This window comes from Mycteria americana, chromosome 2 (genome assembly GCF_035582795.1).
Source record: "Mycteria americana isolate JAX WOST 10 ecotype Jacksonville Zoo and Gardens chromosome 2, USCA_MyAme_1.0, whole genome shotgun sequence".
NCBI lineage: Eukaryota > Metazoa > Chordata > Aves > Ciconiiformes > Ciconiidae > Mycteria > Mycteria americana.
The window spans coordinates 20,655,715-20,681,580 of NC_134366.1; the positions used below are offsets into that span (position 1 = coordinate 20,655,715).

At 41.7% G+C, this 25,866-nt stretch overlaps 1 protein-coding gene across 1 annotated transcript in view; it reads left to right on the forward strand.

The window, feature by feature from the left end:
• The first annotated feature begins 919 nt into the window (after nt 1-919).
• PIP4K2A (phosphatidylinositol-5-phosphate 4-kinase type 2 alpha) overlaps nt 920-25,866 on the forward strand; it is a 119,848-nt gene continuing 94,901 nt past the window's right edge. Inside the window, exon 1 of the mRNA XM_075492668.1 lies at nt 920-1,360. Coding sequence (XP_075348783.1) covers nt 1,220-1,360 — 141 coding nt within the window. The 5' untranslated portion in view covers nt 920-1,219. The remainder of the gene's footprint in view (nt 1,361-25,866) is intronic.

Genomic DNA, 25,866 nt, shown 5'->3' on the forward strand with positions numbered 1-25,866 from the left:
GCTTCTCCCTAAGGTTCTGGTCACCTGGCTGAATGATCAGCCGATGAACAAGGCAAGATCTACAGCAGGCAGGTCAGTTTGTATGATTCAGAAGTTGATGGATGACCTACTGTAAATGCACAGATGTATACTCTGCGTTGTCTCTGTGTATTGACCCTGAACAGTGACTGCAGTTGTCATGAAGGTTCCTTGTTATAAAGCAGAGGAAGGTGTATGTTGTGCACAATGTTTCCAAGTTGGGCAGATGTGCCTTTGCAGGATGTTGTCTATGACTGACCACATCCTCTGTGGCCATAGAGGAAGTTAAGAAACACTTTACATTTTTTGGTGTGGGTATGAATAGAGGAGGGTAGGTTATAGGGGTGCAATACTTCTGCAGGAGACCGAGTTTTCAGTATTTGCTGTATGCTGGCGGAAACGAATTGCTCTGCTCACAGATTGGAGCTAGGTCAGGAGCAGTTGGCAAAGTCCTACCTCAGAGCGTCCTTCTTGCTCCTAGAGGTCTCTTCACGGCGAGGGGAACTGGAAACTTGAGTAAATATTACAAAAACCGCACAAAGCAGCGACGTGTGTGATTAGTTAAACATTAGGACGACGGCAGGTTGTTTCCCAGAGGACTTGGAGATCAACGTGAGGGCGGGAAGCGTGGCACGGGGCAGGGGACGAGAACTACCTTCTTCCCCAGACAAGCGCGGAGCTGGGGTTCGTCCCCCTCCCCTCAGTGAGGGGAGCGAGGGCGACGCCGCTCTTCCCAGCCCTGCCTCGCCCCACATCCTGCCTCCCGCCCGCCCCCTTCTCCCCTCCCCGCCGCCCGCCCCCTCAAGAACCGCCGGAGGCCGCCGTGCGGGCGCCGCCTTCTGCACCGCGGCCGCGCAGGCGCGAGCCCGGCGGCGACACATGCGCAGTGGGCGGCAGGAACCGAAACTCCGCGGCGTTCCCGCGCCGGCTGCGGGGGCGGGGCGCGGCGGCGCGGTGCGTGGCGGGCGGCGGCTCCCCCGCGGGGGGGGGGGGGGCGGGGGCGGGGCCGCGGCGCGCGAGCGGGGCCATTTCAGCGCGCGGCACCGGCGGCCAGGCCGGGATGTGCGCGGCATCCCGCGGCTGCCAGCCCGCCGCCGGCCGCCTGCCCCCTCGCCTGCCCGCGGGGCTGGGGCGCTGACTCGCCCCTTCCTTTCTCTCCTGCCCGCCCGCCGCTTCCCCCCCATCCGCCGCCGGCTGCGCCATGGCGGCCCCCAGCAGCATCGTGCCCGTCATGGCGAGTAAAACCAAGACCAAGAAAAAGCACTTCGTGGCGCAAAAAGTGAAGTTGTTCCGGGCTAGCGACCCGCTGCTCAGCGTCCTCATGTGGGGGGTCAACCACTCGGTAAGCGCCGCGCCTGACCCCGCCGGCCGCCCGACCGGGGCATCGCCTCCCGGGGGCTGCGGGGAGGAGGGGGGGGACGATGCGGGGCGGCTGCGGGGGGACGGGCGGGACCGGGGAGGCACGTGCTGCCGGGAGCCGCCCGCCGGTTGTCGCCCTCCGCCCCGGCGGGGGGCTGGGAGCGCGTTACCGAGCGCGGTGAGTGCGGGCGGGGGGCGCCGGGGGAGGCTGCGGTGCCCTGCCGGGGCGGGGGCGATGCGCGCCCGGCTGCCCGGGAGGCGCGGGGCTGCCGCCGGCCGCGGCGTGCCGGGGTGCCTGCGGTAGCCTGTGCCCTATCGATCCGCGGTTCCGCTCGTTAAACGGCGCACGGGTGGTGCCCGTGAGGGGACGGTGCTGCCAGCGGAGCCCGAGCCGCCCCGCTCCTGCCGCCACCCGCGAGCGGGCGTTGCATAAATGTACTGCGGTTAAAAAAACCCACCCAGTTATTGGCGTTTAACTGGCGAAGTTTTCACCGTCTTCCGTGCAGTTTGCTGAAGCGAGTGTCTCTTGACGGTTTTGTGCGCTTGGGGGAGGGGAGGAGGGCCGGTTTTTGATGTGGTAAAGCAGCAGAATTGCAACGTTTGCGGAGTGCTATATCACCCTGCGGATGATGGGCTGCTCGGGCTTCAAAAGAGTCCCTGTGCCGGGTGCGGTAACGTTGAACTGCTGCTATTACGCGTTAAAATGAGGAGCCTGGTAAAGATGTCACATGGTTTGGGCATTACGAGGCTCAAGTCGCAGCTTTACATCTTTAAATAGCTGCCGTGGCAGGTTAAAAGCGTAGAGCCGGAAGATCACCTAAAATCAGGTATCAGGGCAGTTAAGCCAAAAACTTCTTTTCTCTTGCTGGTGCAAAGTCCGCATGTCCAAATGTTGGGTTTATATGGGTTACTTCGTGTTGCTGCTTAAGAGCTTGTAAGAGCAACTGTCAATGTGCAGTTTGAGGCTAGACTACAAATTTTGTAACAGCTTCATGAAACGGGCAAAGCAGCCTGTAGTTAACTCAGTATTCCTTTTGTTTGCTACACATCCAAATCCTGTGAGGTTTTTTCCTTTGTGTAGATCTTAATAGTTTTTGCCTAAAGCCTGGAGGCTGAGCATCAAGGCTAAGCGCTGTTAGATCTGTGTTAAACAGCACAGAGCCTGAAGTGATGGTCAGGGGGGAAATGCTTTAACTGCACGTACCGATATGGTATGGGTGACAGAGGAGAAGCTCTAGTGAGGTTAAACAGTCTGCCTAACATAGCCCTGTGAGTCGGTAGGAAATGGTCCCAAAGGATTTCAAGTTTTCTGTAGGTCACTTGTAAGCAGTGACACCCTATGTCATGAACTGATAAGGAATTAGATATTTATCTACAAAGCAAAAAGATATCTAATTGTGGAAGTGCACGATATGCTGTTTGCCAGAATTGGGCTTAAATACACGAGTTTCTTTTGCTCCTCCTTTAGTGGCATTATTCATAGAAAAATTCCCAAACAGGCCTCTTTAGTGCGAGAAAGCAAGCTGATAATTACCGGGTGAGAGACTTCTACTGAATGGCAGTGTGCTAGCTATCGGCGGTCTCCCTGGGGAGAGAGAGAGGGAGAAGATCTCCGAGGACAACAGTGATCTTCCTGTTGCAACAGCTCATTGCTACGTGTGTTCATACTGGAAATACCACTACTTTCAGAGGAAAGACCTCTCCAGTACAAATAATAACAAAGTAAATAGTGAAAAACACAACACTGTACATGACTCCTATGATCATGTAATGTGGTATACATAGCTGTTCCCATTAGAAAATGTAATAAAGAAGAGTACTGGTTCACGCACATAAAATTAAAAATTGTAAACTAAAATCCTTTCATTGGGAGGGCTCAAAGAGCAGGCTCAGAGAAATGTAGCTTCATGTTCATATGAAGATGATGGTTGTAGGCGTGAGTATCTGCTGCATGTTCTGCATATATTCTTCCATTTCTTTACCCTGCTGCAAGGTGTAGTCATGAATAATGCTGTGGGCCCCATGGAAATAAAATTCCTCTGAATGAGAGAGCATGGAAAAAAAAGTTAATTTGATGTGTCCAAATGTAAACATCTCTTCTTAGCCAAGGATGCAGCATTGAAGTATTGCAGGCTCCTCTGTTAGATGCTTACCCTGTCAGTTTGTAATGCTTGATGTGGCACTGTCCAGCAAATCAAAATAAGTGTTCAGTGTGGTTGGACTCTATTATCACAAATAAGAATTTCTCATAGGAGAAATAAAAATTATGTGTGTGGATTCATTAAGAACAGGAATTGAGGATCCTTAAGTTTCTTAGCAGAATAAACAGAAATCTGTAAGCAAAGGTTAGACTAGAAAATGAGCACAGATCATAGTTCATGATGACAGTCATTAAATAAACTTAGAACATAGTCATCTGAAAAATCATATTTAAGATTGCTTCCAGTGCATATCAATTAACGAGACAATAGCAGTCTCTGAGTCTTACTAACTGTCTTGGGGGATAAGTATGTATTGAAACAGTGAAGCTGACATGCAGTTCCCACATTTCTGATCGGATGCAGCATATATTGGAAGGAAGCCCTTGGTGAAGATAAAAAGGGCAAAGCAGATTTTTCTGCAGGCTTTCTAACTTTTTCGATCTTAGGACCAAAATACCACTGTACTTGATAGTTGAGTACAATTTTCAGATTGTAAATTGAATGTGTGAAGAAGCTCCATCTAAGGAAAAAGTTACAAGAACTGTTCTTTTAACTCTCCTGTCCTAGGAGGAAACTTGACTCCAGAAAGGGAGATCTCGAGCATTGGTGTCACAAAGCAGTCAGGCTTACAACAAAGGTGTGAATTGTTGATGGAAAAAAAATCTGCAGGAAGGCATCTGTTAGCCAAGGTTCTTACAAATTACCCCCCCCATCCAACAAACTGTATGCAAATTGCTTTGGTGGCCTCAGTTATTGTTTAGGTAGAAGTAGAGAGCAACGTAATGCAAAATCCTGCTTAGTAATGCAGTCAAATTCAGTAATAACTTAGGGCATGTGAGGGGAAAACATGTAAACATTACCCAAATATCTTAAGAAGCAAGAAAATACATGCTCACATTCAGAGCTGTAATTCATTGCTTGGTACGCTGAAATATGCAGTTGAATGAAACTTTCTGCTAAGTGAAAGCAACTGTGTCCCATTTTGTAGATGAGATTATAATACTGATGACTTGTAGCAGCAAAGACTAATTGTTGGTGCGCTTGGATCTTGCAGGCATCTGCATCATTAAGAGTTGATCTTATCTCAGTCTTTTACCCTGTGTCAAGGATAATCTGGCTGTGCTACTGAAACAAATACTTAAACTCAGTGGTTAGGATGACTTAAAACTATATTTTTAGCTAGTTAACAATTGTAATAATATTTCATTTAAAACTGACATGGTAAATAACATCCTTATTCTTACCTCCATATTGTCACTGCTGGTGGATTTCCAATAACTGTGGGAAGGAGGAGAGGGAAGGAAGGTGGCATGTAACTTTTTGCCTAATGCTTTTGGAAGTAATTCTTCCCTCCTTGTTTTCTGTGCCAAAAATGAAAGCCAGGCATTCTGTGTGTTCTGCAGCCTGTGATGATCGTCCCAGGCACGATGATGGTGAGTCTGCTCTCGCTTGTGTTGGTTGCCTGCTTCTGTTAAAAGCTTGTTAGGAAAGCTGGGAATTTGTAGGAAACTAGGCTTAGGTCCTTCAAAAGGTATCACCCACAAAGATGGAAGAAAATTAATAGAAATGGGGTTGCTTTGTAACTAATTTTGAGATAAAGAACGGACTGCTGGAGACCTCACCTACTGTGTCAACCATTAAATTAAATATACTTAGGAGAAGAGAATGAATGCCTAATGAAGGTCTTGAGCATACTGTACAAGTTTAAAAAAGAATGCAACCAAAACCAAACACACACACACACGCCCCCCAGCCCCTGGAATCTGTAATTGCCATCTGTCTCTTGGATGATTACAAGCTGATCTAAAAATTTAGCAGCGCCTGACTTCTCAATGGCACTTGCTGCCTAATAAGCAAGTGAAACAATAAGAATACAAGGATCAAATTACTCCCCCCCCCCCCCCCCCCCCGCAGCATATTGCACAGTACATCAAAAAGAGTGTACTTTCTGTGGCTGAAGAATTCAACAGATAATAAAGTCCACGACCTCCTTCAACCGCTCACATGCGGCACTGTGAGCCTGATGCTACTGTTGCGCTCTCGGCTGTAATCTGGCTTGATCTTTTTAACAAAAGTGGAACAACACCAGGACAGAATAACAAAAGGAGTGAGAGCTGAGGGACTCCTCTATCCAGCAGTGTAACTCCTGGATTCATTCACTCTTACAGTTAGAAGTGGGGAGGAAAAAAAAGCATGACAAGTAAATGCATCTTTCCCCCTTATACATACTCGGATATATTTTATCATGTTAGGAAAGCTTCTGTATCTCTACAGAAAGCTATAAAATGTCTGCATTCATGTCAGTTTTCAGTTTGGGAGTTTTTCTTAGCTAGCATACTTTCTTTCCTGTTACAAACTTTTATCCAGACAAATACACAGATAGCTCACTTAGTCATGCCTGTCCTTATGTTTTAACATGGCACCAGAGAGCTTGTTAGGTACATGTGTACCCTCTCAGTTTGTGGCATAAATCAAGTTTCTTAGTACTGACTTACCTACCCTCTCTCCTAAGAACTTCCTATCCTGAAACATTGTACGTTCAGGAAAATGACACTGAAAAGAGCTTATTGAGTAGCTCCTTGGAAAGATGAAGCCTAAAATAATTAAAAGCTAGGTTATGCCCTCTGGAATAAAAACTACTGACTTATGTTTATGATCAGTTTTGTTTAAAGGGGGGGGGCAGGGGGAATCCATGAAAACAAACCCACAGCACTTACCACTAGCAATATATCTTCATAAGTTACAGGAGTTGATAACTTTTGGGTCCATATTTTTAATATGCTCTTAAATGATTTTAAGACTAGTGAAACTCTGAGGGTATGGAACTATAATGTTGACTCATGGCATCAGCTGTCAGCACAACAGGTTGGTTGGAAACTGTCTTGAGATGGGAAGGGCTACTCCTCAGTTGTGTTGTCAACTGTGTTGCTAGTATTTGTATTTAATGCAGAACATCACTGCTGCAGTTGTGCTCTAAGTGGCTTTTCCAAATGACTGAGACAAAGTAAAACTAAAGTTACTGATCTTAGAGTTAACTCAAGACTCATAACAGTGAGCTTGGAAAAAAAAACCAAACCAACAACGAAGAAACCGTATTAATTGTTTAATGGAGGTGGTGGTAGACTACATGGGAGAAGGCTCTTTCTAAGAAGCAGGAAGAAACAATGTATTAAAAAGCATTGATTACAACAAAGCAGATAATAAAGCAATTAAAACTATTTTAAAATAAAGTCAGCCGGGCACTCAGCCCAGATCTTTGTATATAGAAGGAAGTAGAACAGGAAGAGCTATTTATTGAGAACTTGGTTCTTTTTTGGGTGTCAAGCTCTGTGTACTGCAGAAATTAATTTGATACTGCTTTTGCAACTGAGTGGATGGACTAGTAAAAATACAAATTGTAAATACTTATTATAGTTGGGTTAAAGGTAGTAAACATTCCTGCATGAAATACAAATGGGAGTGATACTTCATGTCCTTCTCTGAGCTATTGAAAGGAACACATACAATAGCTTCTGTTAGGGATGAGACAGGAAGGGCTATGAAAAGAGCTCAGACAGCAGTTTCAAAGCTACTTTCTGTAGTTTCTTCTGCCCTACAAGATAAGGTGCCGCAAAGGCTAGGGGTTTTTTTTGCCTATAGGTTTTTGAAACTGAATTTCATTAACCACAGCAGGGAGGGCTGGACAATGTTCAGTGAAGCAAACAGGAGGCACAAATTTGTTTTGCTGACTCAACTTAGTCACCTTATTTGAGTATCTTGCACCAGATACCTTAAGAAAGAGTCTCTAGGGGATTATTTTTGAATTCCTTACTCATTAAAGCAGACACTTGCGTTACGCCCATTGGCCAGAGCCTGGTAGATGTTTATTTTCCTCCTGTGGTTTTGGGGTGACAAACTTTGTTTAATATAACTGACTTGCCCCATTGTGCAGTTCCCGCTGTACAGTCCTGTTTTCTGCTCTTCCTTGAAAACACCTTGTGCTGTAGGGTTCCATAGCCTAGCTGTACTTTATGCAACTTCATGACAACTTTAGAGTAAGGTGACACTACCTATTATTTACAGATCTTCAGTGTGATCTTACCAGAGCTAAGTGCTCAGTTAGAGTTGTAGTCATGTTGGCTTACAGATATCTTGACTTATTGAAAGGTTAGTCATCTTTGTTGTTGAACTATGAGGTTTAAAGTCTTGAAAGAAGTACACATTCATCTTCATTTTCTCCTGACTTCTAAGTGATTATGACTGCTGTTGTGGGTAATGGACTCCAGTATGAATTCATTATTTTATGTTTACTCCCAAGGTCTATTTCCATGTTTTTCTACTTCTTATACTCGATGCTTACTATTTAAATGTTCTAACAAAAGTCCTGATTTCTCTTCCTCATTTTCACTGTTGGTAAAGCAAATGTTTGCACTTAGCAAAATAGCTGAAGCAGTCTAAGAAATTGCTGCCTCAGCTATGGGATGGTAATGACAAACCTTGTTAGTTTTCATGGTCTGCATCCTGGTAGGTGGTGAAATGGGTTAGCTTTGAATTGTTGAGATGGTAACTTCTTGCATGTGGTTTGCTATGTGAACATCTGTCTTATGATCTTCCTATAGAGCCTGTGCTATTCTATAATAAGTTAATTAGTTTTGCGTTGAGAGATTGCTTAATAAGGGTATTGTGAAAATTGTTTGAAGAAGCTGAATGCTGTAGTGATGGATGTCACAAACTGAAAAGAAAACATTAGCTTTATCTTCAAAGAGCAGGGTTGAATAGTTTGCAGTAGAAATACTTATGGCCATACACCTTATAGAGTACTTGTTCACCAAGTCTGATGAGAAATAACTACCTTGTGTACTGAGGCAATGTAATTAGTCTAATCCAGCTCTTTTGTGTGCACTGTAAGTTCCCAAGGCAACCTTAATATTCTTAACACAGCTGTGAGTATATGCATGATCCTTTTAGATTGTAAGACAAAACTGAAAAAAATCACATTCCCTCATGTGGCATTATTAGAAGGCCTGCAGATCTCCTTGGTGAGGCTGAGACTCACAGAACCACCTTGCAGCTGCCTGAGCTAACTGGTTTAATCTTTCACTTTTCCCAGTCTCCCTCGTGGTGTCTCAGTTATATGCTGTCTCACCTCTCAACTCTGCTGTTCCTGTGTTTGCATTTTATCAGTCAAGTCTCTGCCATTCCAGTCATCTTGGTTAACAAGTTCAGCCCTATCTGTTTTCCTTATCAGTAATTACCCATCTCCAAAGTAATAACCTAGCAAAAAGAATACATTTTGAGGAGTTTTTAGATGGACCATAATTCACTGAAGTTCATCGCCCATCCATGCAAACAGCTGTACCAGCACAAAGAATGTGGAGTTGGTGCAAAAGCAGAAAAGATGGGGCAAAATAACCTCTTAGTAAGGAAGTGCCAGCTCATGCTAGCATAAGGTTAGTCAAACCACAGCCTCCATAATACCTAAGCCAGCTAAAGCTGGGGTTGCTGGGCTTATTTCCACTCTTTTTCTGGCACTGGTCTGATCCTCTGGTGAGTTCATCTGGGGAGATGTGCTAGAGTTAAAACTAATGCAGAAGAGTGAGTAGGGTGGAGTTTTTATACCACAACAGGCCGTGTCCACAAGTGTCAGTCCCAGCTTAAAGGAGGAGCTGCAAACACGCTGCAGGGAGAGTGGAGGGAAGAGGCTGACGTGTACGTACTTTAAGGTTAGGTTTCTATAGTTGCTTAGGGCAGTTGGAGGGACTCGGATAGCTCTGGTGTGTAGTCTTTGACTGACCAGTGATCTCCTATCTATAGCTCAATTTCGTATTTGGTAGTCTGGAGTTACATTGGTGCCCATAGTAAAAAAAAAAAAAAACAAAAAAACAAAAAAAAAACAACCACTGGAGCAGACAGCTCTCACTGGATTCTGCACTTTCAACATGGAGAGCTTTCTCAACTATTCTAACCTTTTGAAATAGTCATGTATTTTGTCAGAGACAGAACTGTCTATATTGTACCTGTTGGTTTCTGGTCATCTCTTCAGTCTTGGTCTTTGAAACATGCTGAACCATCTAACCTCATAATTTGCCTCTCCAGGTAGAGAGTAAATGTCTTCAGAAAAGTTGTAATGGCTTCCTAGGGGCTGAAATTTTTGAAGTTGCTTTTAGAGGTAAATGCCAATGTATGGAAGACCTTCTAAACAATAGTAATTCTTTAGAATCCTAACTTAAATGTTCTGTTGTAGGATATCAAACCTGTGGCCGTAGCGGTCACTCTTTTTTTTGAGGAGGGAGAGAGGAAAATACCCAACTTGGTTAGTCTAAGACCAGTCAAAAGAAAGCAGCTTAGTAACAACTTTATTATACTGAACTGAAACTGAGCAATATCTGATTAGCTTGTGGTGCCAAGCCTCAATAATTGTTATTAAACTAGTAGTGCTGATATAGTGCCCTTCATCTGTGGCATGCCCTGTTGCAAAGTAGACTTAAAGCTGTTCTGCAGAGTTTAGTTCTGCTTTGATTGTGTTGCCCAGTGTTTTGTAGACCCTTGCTAGATCACTTAGGTACCAAAACTATCTTTGGTACAGCAGGTTCTGATGTCGTGGTGTTGCTGGCTGCGTTTCTGTTTGTTCAGTGTACTTGTTTTCTCTCTCAGCCATGTAAGTTGTCTCTAGTTAGAGAGTGTTTATTGATGTTATGGTGTGGCCCTCGTCCTGTGTTGGGCTCTGGGTGACTATAACAGAAAGCTTTCTAGAGGAGCTCAGAGAGAAATACTCTTTAAGTATGTAACTGTCAGGGCCTTTACAGTGTGCAAATCTGATGTATTATGGTTGCCTGGAGCTGCACAACAATTGGAAGATTGACATAACAAAAGCAAGGTTGCTAATCTCTGAGCTTCCTGCTTCAGTCTTTCTGACTTCCTGTATTTTGATCTGAATCTGGAGCCAGTTTTGGGAGACCAAATTGCAAAATACCAAGAATTGAGAAAGCGGTTGAGTGAGGAATGGATTATCTATTTTTATTGCTATTTTAGATTTTGAAGTTATGATCCTAATACTGCTTTTTGCTTTTTTTAATAAAGGCCTAATGGTAGACAAGGTTACTTTTGGCTTCTATGTAATTCTGAGAACAGTGGCACAAACACTTGCGTTCAGGGTAACGGTTCTAAAATTTGTGCCTCATTAATTGAGTATCCCTTTTTCATGAAGTATTGCATGATTTTCTCTTGCAAATAATGAAAACAATCACTAAGATGCTGTTTGGGTAGATCTCTTCTCTGGAGTTTGTACTTATGTGCTATTCTGTTTCTAGGGGTTTTCTATACCTTTTCCAATCCTGAAAGAAAAACAATGTCATCTCTTCCAGACTTACTCAAACAGCCTATATAAAATTATACAACTCCAGTTTTAAAGATGGTGTGCAAATCAGTTCTTGATTCATAAAGTACATATCTGAAAATGCTTGGTCCAAGTAGTGGTAATATTTAAAGGCTTATACTTGAAATAAAATTATTTTTACAGTAAGTCCTTGAAGAGGAAGTACTTATTGACACATTCTGTCTCAGTTGGCTAGTCAAAAGAACTGGTTGTCTTTCTGGGAAAGATAGCAGTCTCAAACAGGCTGACTTCGCTGGAAAGCCCATACCCAGCCTCCTCCTCTTCAGTCACCGCAAACTTGCAGTTGGAGGACTCAGAAATGACTCACTGAAACTGAAATACAGTGTCAGATGCTTGGCGAGGTGCTGCAGCTCAGCACGACCCTCTTGTGCAGCAGCTTGGGGCTGATGCAAACGAGAGTTTCCCTGCTGCTCTTGACGTTTTCCCCCCCTCTGGTGATAATAAGGGTAGCAGAGGAGGATTGAAGAGAAATTTTATGGCATAATTATTCTTTTGGGTCTTAAGCAGAATCGTCAGATTAGTGAGTTTTCAGTCTGACTCATGCTTCACTTGCAATCTGTGATATGTAAACCAGCCTTCTCCTGTGCTTGCACAGTGGACAGGACCAAACAAACAACAAAAGCTTTCTGGATATTCCCCCAGCCCATAGAAGACAAGTGGTAAAACTAATTTACAGAAACAAAGTCTTAGTGCTTATTAACAAACACATGTACCTGCTTGCAGGCAAAAAGCAATGCAACCACTGTTTTCAGAACCTCTTGCCCATTTCTATGGAGGCAGGGAGTTCCTGATATAGCAGTTTCTCCAGCTGTTATTTTGGGCTTCAGCTGATTCAACAATGCTGCTTTCTCTTTCCTACCTACAGCTGCAGGCAGTTGTAGCTGGTTATTTTGTTTGAGTGAGCAATGCCCTTCAGGCTATGTTGGCTCAGGGATGTTAATAGGGTTCAGATGTCTCTGGGCTCACAGAATCCTGCACTCCTCATCCCTCCTCAGCTAGTTCTGTTGCAGTACATCAAAGCAAAACAATATTGAAATCTTGAGCATCTTGAATCTCGCTAGTGCTCTATGCCTTTTTCTTGGTGGGAGTGGGGTGGATTTTTTTCCTTTTCCACCACATCTCCCAATACCACTTGTTAGGGTTTTTCCCCATATACAGCAATTATCTGTTGTTGGTAGTGGTGTTTTTAGGTAACTTTTCAAGCTAATTACTCTTCAGACATTATTTTTGTACTTGCTGAATCTTTCAGAGAAGGTATATTGCCAGTTTCTCCTTGGAAGGCGTCATTTCTAGGATATTTTTTAATATTCCTATCTTGTTGAGGAAATCTCCCAGGCTTTCATGTTTAAGTCATCAACTTTTTCATTTTCCTGTGAATAACTTCCTAAGGTTTTCTGGTTGAACATGATTTGCTTCACAATTAAAGGCTGAGCACCTAAGAATTTACTGGAAGAGCCTGAAAGCAGTGGTTCCTCCTGTGTGATGTGTTGATCACCTGAAAGATGAAGAAGGTCCATTGGGATGTGAACGGTGGTGACTCTCTTACAATGGGCTTGTTCTTGCTAACCAATCTGGAGTGATGTGCCTGAGGTCTTGTCCACACCACTATAAATGCCCTTCAAAATGCAGAGACTTTTCTTTCCTGAAAAGCCATGTTTCTAACCATTCTGCAATGGAACGTATGTAATGACTGGTAGTTTGGAGGGTGTCCTTGTGCTGCGGAAGTGGCTAAGCCATCCTTATATTACTTGACATGTAAAAATGCTCATTTATCCACTTGTCTTAAGAGTTACTAGGGGCAGAAAAAGATTCTTGTTGTTTGGTGTTGTCACAGGATAATGTACTATTCTTGTGGCAACATAATGCTGAACAAAAGTTCAGACATTAACTTTATTAAGAACTGGAGGGAGTTGAAGGGTATAGAAATATGGCTACCTGGCAGACAGTAATTCAGTCCCTTAAGTAGCTGTTGCTGTGTGCATATGTTTACCTCAAAAGCAAGGCTAAAAGTAATTTTAAAACTACTTTTTTTTTAAAAAACTCAGGATTTAAGGGACACTGTTACTTCGTTTACAAAGTGGAATTAAAATGTGATGGTTTAAATAGATGTATGTTACTTTTTGTAGTTGAGTTGGCCAAGGGCATAGACATGGTTGTACTCAGCTGGTGGGAAGTAACACCTTAACCTGAAGTAACCTGTTTGCTTTTATTTATGGTGCCATGGGACCCCTTTCTGAACCGAAGATGTCAACCAGGAGATTGGTGTTGCATAAACACAACTAGTATTTCAGGGTTGCTGCTTCTTCCATCAGACTTGTGTTCTGACCAGTATTAGCCTCTTGATGAGCAAAACCAAAAGGAACCTGGATTGGTCTGTGTCTTGCTGATAGACTCTTGACATATATATAGCCTGTTCCTCAGCAAGGAAAAAAAGGGCGGGGGGGAGGGGGAATTTAAATGTTCTGTGAACATTGGGCTTACTGGTCAAAGCCTTTGAAAAGAGCTAGCTTTGGAGATTAACTCATTTCTGACGTGGCAAGCACTGTTTATATTTAAAAAATAAAAAACCTAGGCCCTTCGTTAAAGGAAGAACGTAGATTTGGTTGTGTAGTGTTCTCAAGATGGAAGTTGTGTAGCTACTCATCTAAAGACAAGTATTTTTACTGCAAAGGCTTCCCTGCTTTTCTTCACCTGCTACTGAACAGTGACTCAAATAGTGGTACAAGCTGGCGTGGATCACTTGGATGATAAATTTAATACTACATCTTCAAGTAGGTGGAAGAAGCAACAGAGGGCTGAGATAGTAAAGCATGATCCTTGAGCTACATGTTCTCCACTACTTACCACTGCTTTCCCAGCTGGCAAGTTTGAGCTCAGAACTGGTTTGTCAGATTCATGCTAGCTATGTTTTGTGCCATTTTTCCCTTATTTGGTAAACTAAGGAATTGAACCCTAAAATAAGTTTTTCACATAAGTTATTGTTGTGTGTCACCTCCCCTTCTCATGTCTGTTTTTCCGAAGGTATATTTCAATCTTGGCAGCTTAACTTGATCAAATACTTTGAAGAAAATTAAGTAATTTTGCATGTGCTATAGTAAAGAACTTTGCCATCTCAAGAACAGCAATGTTAGTCAGGCAAAATGCATAAAGAGAAATAATATGTAAACTCTTATATTGTACAGGGAAAGTCAAGAGAGAGGAAATGTGCTATTAGAAATGGAAGTCCTAATTTGACTCTTAGGAAAGAAGTGGTATAGATAGACTGTTTAAGTGAGCTGGGCCTGTAAACAGAAATTAGGAGAAGGGGGGGGGGAAACCTCCTTGTTGGAACTTAACTGTCTACTTGTGTAGCTTTAACCATGTTTTTTGACTCCTAGGAGGCCTGCTCAGGTATTCTGTAAATACCATAGATAACTTTTGGATGGCAGGCAGAGATGCTACAAAAGATGGCCTTGATAATCAAGATTCCCTACTGTAGCTGTCTTCTCCCAGCACTCTGTAGTCTGCATTTTATTTGCATTGGTATTGACAAGCTTGCTAGAGGCTGATCAGTATGTAATACCCACACCTAGAGCATGCAAGTCTTCTGATGCAAACAAATCTCCACTAATTTTTCTCCTGCTAATTCATATATTTAAGAAATGCTGATGAGAGCTTTTCCATTTTTCTAACCCTATTTCACTAAACAGAAAAGCCAATCTTGTCTCAAAATGAAATTTGCTGTTGCATCTGGTCTGATGCTTCTCTGTACAGTGTTGTACCCACTCTTTTGGGATGTCAGTGTTGTCTGAGTCATGTCAGTGTGCACTGGGGAAGTGTGTATGTGCATACTGGTATAACCAGGAAGTTGACCTACCACATGATTTAAAAAAAAAAAAAAAAACAAAAAAAAAAAAACCCAAAATTCTGGAGATAATAGGGCTTTAAGTATCATAACCCCTCCTCAAGCCGAAAGTCTGTAAACTAAGAGTATAAAATAGCAATATTACAAGCAACTTCAGAGTTTGAAGAACAAGACATGCTTTGCGTGTATAGGTTTGTATGTTACTTTAGCTGGGCTCTGACACGCAGCTCTGCTGAGGAATGCAAATACTCTGCTTTCCAGATACTATGGAGTATATCCGAAGCTTTGCTCCGATGCACTGCATTTTTTCCATACCAGATTAAAATATGGGCTAATAGTAGTTGTCTGGGGAGTCATGTTTTTCCCCCTCATGATGTGCTTGATGTGCCAAATGTTTTAAATATAATTCTGCAGGTTGTAACCATAAAGGATACTTAATTTATGACAGTGATCTCTTGGTTGTTAAAATGTATTTAGTCCAGGAATGCTAAACCTTGTTAGTGGTGGTGTTGATGCAGTTGTGCCATATGGTAATCTCTCTACAATTTGTGCCAAACTTCTTAATTAATCTTTGAAAAACATGCATGTGTCTGACAAAACTAACTTCCAGTTAGTTTTAGCCAAGCTTTCAGATATATCTAATGGCTTAGAGCTTGAGGTATGGAGGACAAAAGCATCCAGTCCCACCTTCTGCATTTGGTGTTGTTTGGGATCGTTTTGCCATAATGGCTCTTACAAACTGAGGCTTGAGAGACCATTTTTTTCAACAAGCCTGACAAACCAGGAATGAAAATGCTCAGCTTTTAGACTCCTTGAACAGAAAATAAACAGTGTGCAGTGAGTCACAGCACTACTGTATAACTGAGGGGAGCTTGCAATTTTTTAATTTTTTTTTTTTTTTTTTTTAGAAATAGACTAGTCGAAAGATTGCTATTTTTTAATTTTACTGTATCTTCCAGGACAGAACAGCTGATTTTCTGCCTGATTAACCCATCACTTTGTGAAGTGTTTTCTAAAGCCTTGAGATCCTGTGCATTTGCATATATTTGCTTAAGTAACGCAAGGAGGAAAGTGCTCTGGAGAATCTGACTGGGGCTTCTGGTGGAGCTGGCAGGATTTGCTGTTGCACTAGCTACCTGTTTCACAGCTCCCTCTGAGCAGACAGCTTTGCAGCTGCCTTGGAAAGGCATGTTAAATGAAACGGTGATAGAAATGCAGTCAAACAAATCCAGCCTAGAGCTCTGCTCCGAGGAGAGTCATGCCGGTCCAGGTTACAGGCAGCGAAATCTCTTAAAAGCATACAAGGTGACTGATCAGATAGAGTGCTTATCATGTGGGTGTCTAAAGTTTTGGAAAGATAATTGCCACCAAAAATTTGAATGAAACAAAAAATGGTGTAAGATTGCTTCAAAGCTGAGTTAAGCTAACAACCAATGGAAACTCTCCACAACATTGTTAATCATTTTTAACTATCCAGGCTATGACTGCAGAATACTTGCATTGCTTTATTGAAAATATAAAATATTTCCTGGCTGAATATAAACATCTTTTACGTAAGTGACATTTCACTTGTCACTTGGCTCCAACAGTACAAAACTGAAGGCATTTAATCTTGTTAACTTTCTGTGGTGATTTAGTAATGAACTATTTCAATTATTTATTAGCTCTTTTTTTCCTTTTCCCCCTCCAAGGGGTACTTAAGGTCAGGAAGCACGAAATAACTAACCTGAAGCCAGTAAAGCTGCAGTGTAATGACTTCACTCCTAAAGATTTCCAGAGCTCTAAAGCTGACATTGCACCTTCCCTCTCTCTGTCTGGAAGGGGAACAGGGTGTATCCTAGGACAGAGGGGAATTTCATTTGGGGGTTTACATGTTTCTGGGACAGAGCCATGGTTCTCTGATTTCTGGCTGACTTGTTGAGTAAAGGCATGGCTTCATTGTCAGAGTGAGCAAATGTGATGGGATGGCAGTGCAAAGGGGTGGTCCTGCCTAAAACATCGCTTTCCCCTGGGCACAGGAAAGCCCCTCTGCCGGCAGTGCAAGCGTGGCCCTGTGGTCAGCCAGGTCAGCTGCGTGTCCTGCTGAAAAGTAATCCTGTCGGGAGGCAGGGAGCGAAGAGCAGAGATAGGGCAGGGGTGGGATGTGAGTTGCTTTCATTTAAAATAACAAGCAAAATGACTTGGTTCTCCTCGTGGCCTTTTTAAGCACTGGTAGGAGCAGTTACTGGGCAAGACAGCACGCTGGGAGTTGGGCTGTGTGATTCCTTGCCGCAGAGGAAGGGCGAACTCGCAGTCTAAGCCAGCTGTGAGCCAGATCCTGGGCTGCAGTGGTTTCTCTCCCTGCATAGACGCCAGTGACTTTGAAACTTGGAAAGTGTTAATTCTGGTGATGATCGAGGGGAGGAGCAATGGAAGAAAAAGTGAAATCTCTTGAAGTCACCCGCTTCTTAGCGTTTCTGTTGGTAAAGCCTATACCAGCAGACTTAGTCTAACAAGTTGGTTTATTCTTGAGCGTGTTGTCCTCCAGCAAGAGACACCAAATTCTGTCTGATCATGTCTCTTCTAATTAGCTTCACCCCTTTTAACACTTAATCAATATTGTACTTCCTAGGTCATGAAAAAAGGCAGTAAAATCTGATTACTCTGATATTGCCAGTTTTAAATACCAGTCTTTTAGTGAAAATGTTTTTCAGACTTCTTTGTGGCAAATGCTAGCCAACTAAAGTGTAAAGGAAATGAAGGTGTAGTCTCTGTATTGGATTTTGTGTTTTTTTTTAAAAAAAAAAAAACAACCAAAACCACAAACACAAAAAATGCACAAAAAAACCCAAAACACATTTTTGGAATACAAATAGTCTATATCCATGGTAGCTTTCAGGGATCTTGGAAATGCTTCTGTTTGTCCCAATAGGAGACACTGACACCAAGTCTAAGTCTATTGCTGAACCTACAAATGAGTGTATGAGACTTAATCCATCTTAGTATTCTGTCTTTAATGCTGTGGTTTTTGCAGTAAGTGGTAAAGAAACCTCGGCAAACTGTTCTCCTGTATCTTTGTCAAGAAATTGGAAAATTATTCTGCTTTTTTCAATTAGTCCTCTGATGAGACTCCTTCCTGGCATTATGTGAGATTATGGAAAGTCTTCTTTACAGAAAAGAAATTGTATCATTTTTTCCCATGCTTAGTCTCTTCCCTTCTATTTTTGAATGTGCATCACTTCCACCTCTGTGGCTGTGTCCCCTTCCAGTCTAGGGTTGTGTCTTAGTAAATCTTTTCCCTGAGGGACAATTTACGCTTACTCTGAATAACAATTTGCTGGATAGGTAATGCTATATGTAGATGCAAACAAGCTGATGTCTTTAGGGCATCTGAGTATATGCTCCCAGTAGGAGTCTTGGAAGGGATAACTTTAACTTGTGGTTCAGTTTTACATGTTCCTTCACTTTTACCTCCTTTCAGCACCAGGAGTTGTTGGTCTCGGTCCTATTCTTTCCTTCCTTTTTTCACTACTCTCAGTATTGTACCCTTGGCCAAGCTGTTTAACTTACCGATTCAGCAGGAAAAATATCTTTTTAGGGAGGAGGGAATATTTTTAGGAAATTAATTTGCTTCTGGTGGGGTCTGACAAGTACCAGAGCCAGTGCAGAAGGGGTACGCAGAACTGCCTGGCAGTGTACAGGGAATAGCTGGGCAATGAGTCTGTCCCCCTCACGATGGGAGCAAGCTGTTGGGTTTATTGTCTTGCATCCCTTCAGCCTCATTCTTTTCTGTTTTAACTTCACTCACATTGGTTACACTTGCAAACTCTCACAGCAGTACTATTCTATACCTGTCTTGAGCAAGCAGGTATAGTATTTACAAAGGCAAAAAATTTAAGAGGCCTCTACTTGAAATGACAGACATTTTTTTGTGCAGCTACAGTGTACTGCCCTGTGCTTTATATGGTACATCTAGTAGTTAACTGCCTTACTAAAAAAACCCCAAACTTCTCTTCTGCATCTGCTGCCGTCCAACACACTGTTTTAATTTGAGTCTTTGTTCAGAGACTGACATAAGTCTCTTCCCTCTGCCACACCAGTAAAAGACGTGTTTCAGATTCAAGTGGCTTCTCCCCCGAGTGACCTATTTGTCTTTTCTTATGTGGTCTTTCTACTAAACTGTGTCCCATCAGTACAAACTGCACCAGATCAGCAGCACTACCTGTAGTATAAGGTAAAGGGATAATTAACTCTGATCAAGCCCTTTTCAACTGTGCCTGTGGTTTTAATAAAAGGAGGCCCAGTTCCTACTGCTTAGTTTGTGCTGGCTCTAGTGTTTGTCTGATGATCCAGTAAATCAATTCAGCTTGCTAAAAGACCAGAGATTAATCTGGCAAAAAGTCTGTGTTTTGGGCTTTTGTTTTGTTCTCGTTTTTGCTGGGTTCATAGGCTGAACCGGCTCACTTTCTGATCGAAGGGGTTGGTAGAGAGGGGAAGAGGAGGTGAGACTGTTCCCGCTTGCCAAGTGGCAAACCATGTAATTCAGCTCAGCCATGAAGCAAAAGGCTGGAAACCCATAGCCTGAGCTGATCACTGCTGGCTGCTCGTCGGGTAGGTCTCCACCAGCTGAGCTCAACAAAAAGGCCTGTCAAATGACAGAGATGCAGAAGTGCTGGATCTGACTGTCAAGCTGGCTTAGATGGCCACAGAGCTACAGCCAGAGAAGATGAGCAAAATTAACACTGTAGTACTGCATTGTGTGGTACAGCAAAGTCTTTTGTGTTTGAAGCAGTTATTCTGGCAATGAGTATTTTTACTTTCTTATTCTGTTAGGCCTCCATACATCAAACCTGATACCTGGCAGTACTTATGTACTAATGTGCTTTCAAGACCAGATTCTAGGCTATGCATGAGTTACGGTGCATCCACTTTGTGCAAATATTCTAGCTCTCCCTTTTTGTTAATGATGGCAGGTCTCAGTGTAGGCTTGAGGAGTCTGCAGAGTTGAGTTGATTCCACATAGGACATGGGCATCAAATACTTCCAGAGTATTCTGGACCTGTTTCTGAACCAGGGGGTATTGGTTTGGTTTTTTCTGCTTCCTCTTCTACCGTTGTTTCTACAAGAGTTGTTTCAGCATGACGTCTACCTGAATTTCTGCGCACCACCACCCCCACCCCCCCAGATGTTCTCTGATACCTTATATCAATAAAATACTATCATCTGAAGATCTCCAGAGAGAATTGTGACTGCATGCATGGGCAAATGTTCTTGGGAGATGTAACACTCTCCAACTTTCTTGGGATGTGGCAGAAGTAGTTTATCTCATTTTGATGTTGTATCATAAAGACTGTTAGTTATTGTGATTGGTTTTAACTCTTCCTCCTCCTTTCAGCATTTTCTACACAATGCTATTGTAAGAGCTGTTAGTTTGTATCATGACTCCAATGAGCAGTAGACTTGAATGAGTTTTTTGGGCAAGAATTTTGATGCTTGGCTCTAGCATACTTGTAGATAGCACTGGTAAAAGCTTGAGAACTTTCATTTTTATCTCCATAGGTTAAACTTCATACTGAATCCAAATCTTGGATGCTAGCTATAGTTTGTTCCATGTTAGGTGTCACTAGTGCCTTGCTTTCCTATGGTTCAAGAAACCTGGAAATGTAGAGGTTAGTAGCAGCTTTGCAAAAGGTACCAAATATATTTGAAATTTAGGTGACATTAAGTATGTCTGACTGTGTACATCTGTAAAGTGCAAATATATTGGTGATGATGTAGGCAGCTACTTTTTTATATGTGCAACAAAAGAAAATTGTAAATACCATACCAAAAGTGGAGGATGGCATATTCGAATGCATCCTTGTAATTTCAGGGGACTTAAAACACAATCAGGGGTCTTGGCAGATGGCTGAGGGCACAGGCGGCCTTTGGAACTCTTCCAGCTGCTAATGGAGTGTAGATTCTGATTAAATTTAACTGTGGCCACTGAGTCTTGGTCTGCATGTTTCTGTATGTGTTTAAAATATATGTTTTTCTAACTATTAATATTTCATTTAAAAATCTATTTTAATACTCAAAGGCAGCTCTGCAGTATCCTCATGACATGGATCTCTCCTGTACGTTAAGCACAGTAAAGACTGAAACGCCAGCGTTAAGTGAGTGAGAGGATGCAGTCCACTATATCACATCTTCTAGGGCTCTGCTATAAAAACTAGCTGTTCTAAAAGCTTTAAAATATTTTTTGTGTTGGCAGCCTCAAATCCTCCCAAGAAACACTACTGCATTAGTTATATGAAATCTGTTCTATTGTTGACATAATTAACTGGTTGAAAAAAATACAATCTAATTAGCAGAATTGTGGTGTGGTAGATGGGACCTTTGACAAGACTTCAGACTTGTAGTTTGGACATAAGCCTGCTGGATCAGTTGCCTGCTCATCCATTTTACTACAGCTTAAATGGTTGCAAAGAAAATGAAAGATAGGGCGATCCCTCATACTTCAAGATACATCAGTGTAGGGAAGAACATATTAAAGCAAGGTGGTAGGATGAGGTTATTCTTTTAATTTAATGTGGAAGAAACAGGAAATTTCTCAAACTTCAGACCCTAAAGAATAACATAAGTATTGCTAGGCTAATGTCAAAGACAAGTTTAGTTCTGCAAGTGCATTTCTGCTAAAATATTTACAAATGCTTTTTACTTTGATACCACAACTAGTTTGGGAGAAGGGGAAAGTAGATTACTGTAGCATTCGTATGAGTGTTGGTATGATCCTACAGAGTAGGTGGCTATATATTAGATTAGTTCGGCTCTCTATATAGAATTACATTAGGATATGAGGATTTTTTTTTTTTTTCAGTATGGGTTTGTCAAGTCAAGGAGTCAATCTAATTGAATTCCGGAGCAATAAACGGTGAGGTATTACTTTCTCTGGAAAAAAATCTTAGGCAATTGATGCAAAAACATAACTGCACAAGTGTCTACAAAAATGAATGGCTATGCCTCAGTAAATTTCTTGTAATGAGTCGTTGATGAGAAGCCTTCAAATAAGGCTGTATCTGTAAGAAATAGGCACCCATCTGAATGATTTGAGAAACTCTTAAGGCTCTTAGTTCTTGCTTAGGTGTTTTTTTTCCCCAATTATTAATATAATATTTTACAATACAGTGATGTAACTGCAGTGATGTCATATAGATAAGTTTTAGTGTCTTTGAACTGCCCTTGTCATTCCCTCAGTATTGTTAAATTTCACAATAAAACTTGCAATGTTTTAGTGTGCTATTACATATGCTATGTTATTATATAGGTCTGTGAATTTTAAATAACGACTTTTTATTTATTAAAAAGTGATGCGTCTGATTCATTGCTGCATTTCTGTCTCCAGTGTTACTTTTGGTCTTTACACTGGTTTCCAGTTAGCTTGCAAGTAAGTGTTGAAAGTGAATGGGCAGAAGTCTATTTATGTGTAGCCAGGCTTCTAAGTTCCTGCTAAACTTCATGGTGTTTCTGATGAGACTCCAGCAATACTTGCCACATATCTTTAAGCAAGACTCCTGGGTCTTTGCTATGCTTTTTTTTTCATGCTGAAGAGGTGAACTCAGACTGTATAGTGAGGGGATGCTAGTGTGTGCAGAATAGTACCTTGACTCTTAACAGAAATGGGAATGTGTATTGTGCAGAGGAGCTAGAAAAATTTAAATTATCTTGAGACTAAGGCAATTAAAACTAAGGCTAAAGCTAAGGGAGGTAAAACTAGGCAGCTATGTTCTGTCCCTCACTGACAAAACATAAGGTTAAGTGACTTGTTAGTTATCATGATGTGGTGAGCATTAGATACATTTATTTCAGTGTGTTTAAAAGCCAATGTTCTACTTCTAGTCCGAAGAAATATTGAATACTTGAAAGTCAAGTGTGAATGTTAGTTGGATGATAAATATGCCAAGTACTAAAATCTTATTTTAAACATTGAGGTTTTGGGGGAAGACTAAAGAAATAAAAATCAGATTTATTTTTAGTATTTCTGAACCTCCCTTGTGCCTTGTGGGTAAATCAAGGTCTTGCCTTCACGCTCTGGAACTACAAGGTAAACGGTTTTGAAACGCATTAGCCTCGTTCTGAGCACCATTATTGTAGAAAGTGATGAGAAAACTAATTCTATAGCTAATGCAAATTTAATGTTGTGGCGTAAATTATAGATATTTGTGTATCTCTTTTGTATAAGAAGTGATGCACCGTCTGCAGCATGTGGGTAGGAAAATGAACAAAATTAAGCCTGCATGACACTGTTCCAGTCTTTCTAGTTCCTGTAGACTTTAACTGTTGCTGTTCAGCACAAGTTTTGTTTTATACTTTGAGTGTAACTATAGTTTTTCTTATGTAAAGGCCTTCCATACATAAGATGATAGTTAACTTGTCCCTACAATGTGTGTGCATGATACATGAACTAACACCCGGAACAGGGTGAAAGAACAGTTGTTCTTGTATGTAGTTGTTGTATTAATTTTTTTGAGGAGAGTTTCACCGACTTGTCAAATCAGAACTGACCCTTTTAAAGCTGTCATGATGTGTCAGGTAAATCTAACAGGTCCCTGAGTGGGTACACAAAGCACTCCTCTGTTGACCTAGTACTGTGAAGGAGCAGCAAGTGGGTATTTAGGACCATTTAATGCTTCTTAACTAAGTACAGTTTCTTAATGTGCATCTGGTAATTGTTTAAGATGTGTTTTTTCTTATTTGTTTTTTAAATCCTGGATTTAACTCCTGTTTTGCAAACATAACTTGGAGAGTCTTCCCCCCTCCCCCCATTAGAGCACTAACCTAAAAATAGAGGGGTTTGCTTCTCCAAGATAGTGATCGCTTCAGCTCGTGGAGCTGCTTCTGTTCTTGCATGTTCTGCCTTCAGAATTACCTGTGAAGGGATATTCTCCAACGCGTGTATAGTTCAGTACCTTTTGGAAAACCATTGGCTTGCACGAAGCGGGGCATTTGGCTTGTTCCACTCCTTCCCCTCACAAAAAGCACCAAAGAGAACAATATCATGCCCAGCTCCCAGTCTGGCTTCTGCTTTTCCTTAAGCTGTAAATCACTGGGGGAGGGAAATATGAACTTATTTACAGTGGTAGCTGGAGGAAGCAAGCTTGATAGAGAAATACCTCTAATGTGTGGGTATTTCCAGCTTTCTCTATGTAGTATGCTTTATAATTTTGAAAGATTAAGTTGCCTTTTGTCTGATCAGAGCATTTGTGTTTTAAAGGACACTTACTGCAACTGTTTCCTTACGGATGCAAAATGAAAGTAAGGGGAAGCTGAGCACAGAAAATACATGAAAGGAAGAAGATATTCTGCAGCAAGTGGCTTAATGTCCGTAGTGTGCTCATGTGGATCTGGCTATTCTTACTCAAAATTGTATAAACTTAAGCATAAATGCAAAAAACAAGTGTCTGGTTGTTTTCCTATACTTACACAAGTGAGTTCTTCAGACTTTTTTTTAGTAATTTCTGAAAATCCATTCTCTTCCATCATCCTACCTTTTAGCAACTATTGGAGAAGACATGTTTTGTCAAAAATAAAGTACTCTGTTTGGGGTATGTGGCTTCCTTCTGTTCAGGAAGATAGGAAGGGACCCTTTAAAAAGCAAACAAGAAGAAAAAACTTTAGCCACAACTCTGTCTTAGCTGTTGCAGTTGGCTTCCTCACGCACTAAGTAATTCTAGGCTTTATGAATGTTCTATAAGGGTTGGAGTTTTTCCTCTGTGCTGGGATCTGTAGGCTTTTGCAGTCATTTCACTTGAGAATGCTGGCATATATAGTTGCATTGAAATAAACACTATTATGCATGTCGGGCTTCTGCTTATGAGTTGAAATAGCTACTGTGACCCCAAAAGACTTACTGAAAATACTTTTTATTTTTCCTTGCTGTGGTGTGTGTGGAACATGCAGTCAAAGGTAGTATTTGCTTGATAAGGCATCTTAAATAAGACTTTTTATAAACAAAGAACTCTTCACAAGGACTACACTGAAAAAATGAAATGTTGAGCTATGCTCTTTTCCCCAGTATAGCTGTAAAGCTCTTGCATTGTATGAGCTGTCCCAGCTAGTATACAGCAGTACCACCTATATCCATGACATTTGCTGCCTGTTGCTCACATCCAGTTACTCAGTGCATGTATCTGACCAAAACAAAAACATTAAGTAACTTGCATATCAGTTTTAGTCATAAAATGACTTCATATTGTTTACTTAAATTACTGATTTATGCAATATATCCATTGATAAACTTGAAGCAGTTAGAGCAATCCATTTTAAGTGTTGTTACCAAAAATTCCTGAGGTGCATGGAGGCCTCAATTGCAAAATTGTGTGTCTGGGGCAGTACATACGAAAGGATCAGGCTAAAGATAAGCAGTTACTAATTCCGTTAGGAAACACTTCAGCTCACAACCTGTATAAATCTGATCTGCAAACTTAAATATAGCAAATGTCTTCTGAAAATGGTCTTAAGTCTGTTCTCTCCTGGTCTTCTCATCTGTTTAAATCAAGACCCTGACTCTCTTGGGTTTTGTGTGGGGTTTGTTTGGTTTGGTTTTTTTTTTTTTTTTTTTTTTTTTTGACCAGTTACCTGCTGTTGTACAATGCTGAGACTGAGTCTTCTCTGCTTGAGGCTTGGCTAATGAATGCATGGCTGCAAAATGAAGAGCAGCGCTGCCCTTCTAGGGTATATGGTACCCTGGTCAATAGTAGGAATGCTGATAGGAAGCCTTATGTTGGAAGGAAAATGAGATTCTCATACTGACAGAGAGATGATCTGGGTCTCAGGAGCTGCAGAGCATTGGGCACAAGTGGTCTGACAGCAGTACTTGATTATCAGCCAGTAATTAATGTAAGCAGTTAATCTCAGCTTGAGTTGCTGTGCACTGACTGCTTCTAGTGCAAGCTATTAGTTTAGCTCTGGTATCTTCATGCTGTGCTGCAGCCTCTGGGGCTTTTTTGTTTGTTTTATGTGGTGAGTGTTGGGGTTTGGTTGGTTTTTTTTTTTATGTTAGTACTCAGGCATACCAGTTACCAAAGAGGATGATGCAGGTATTTTTCATG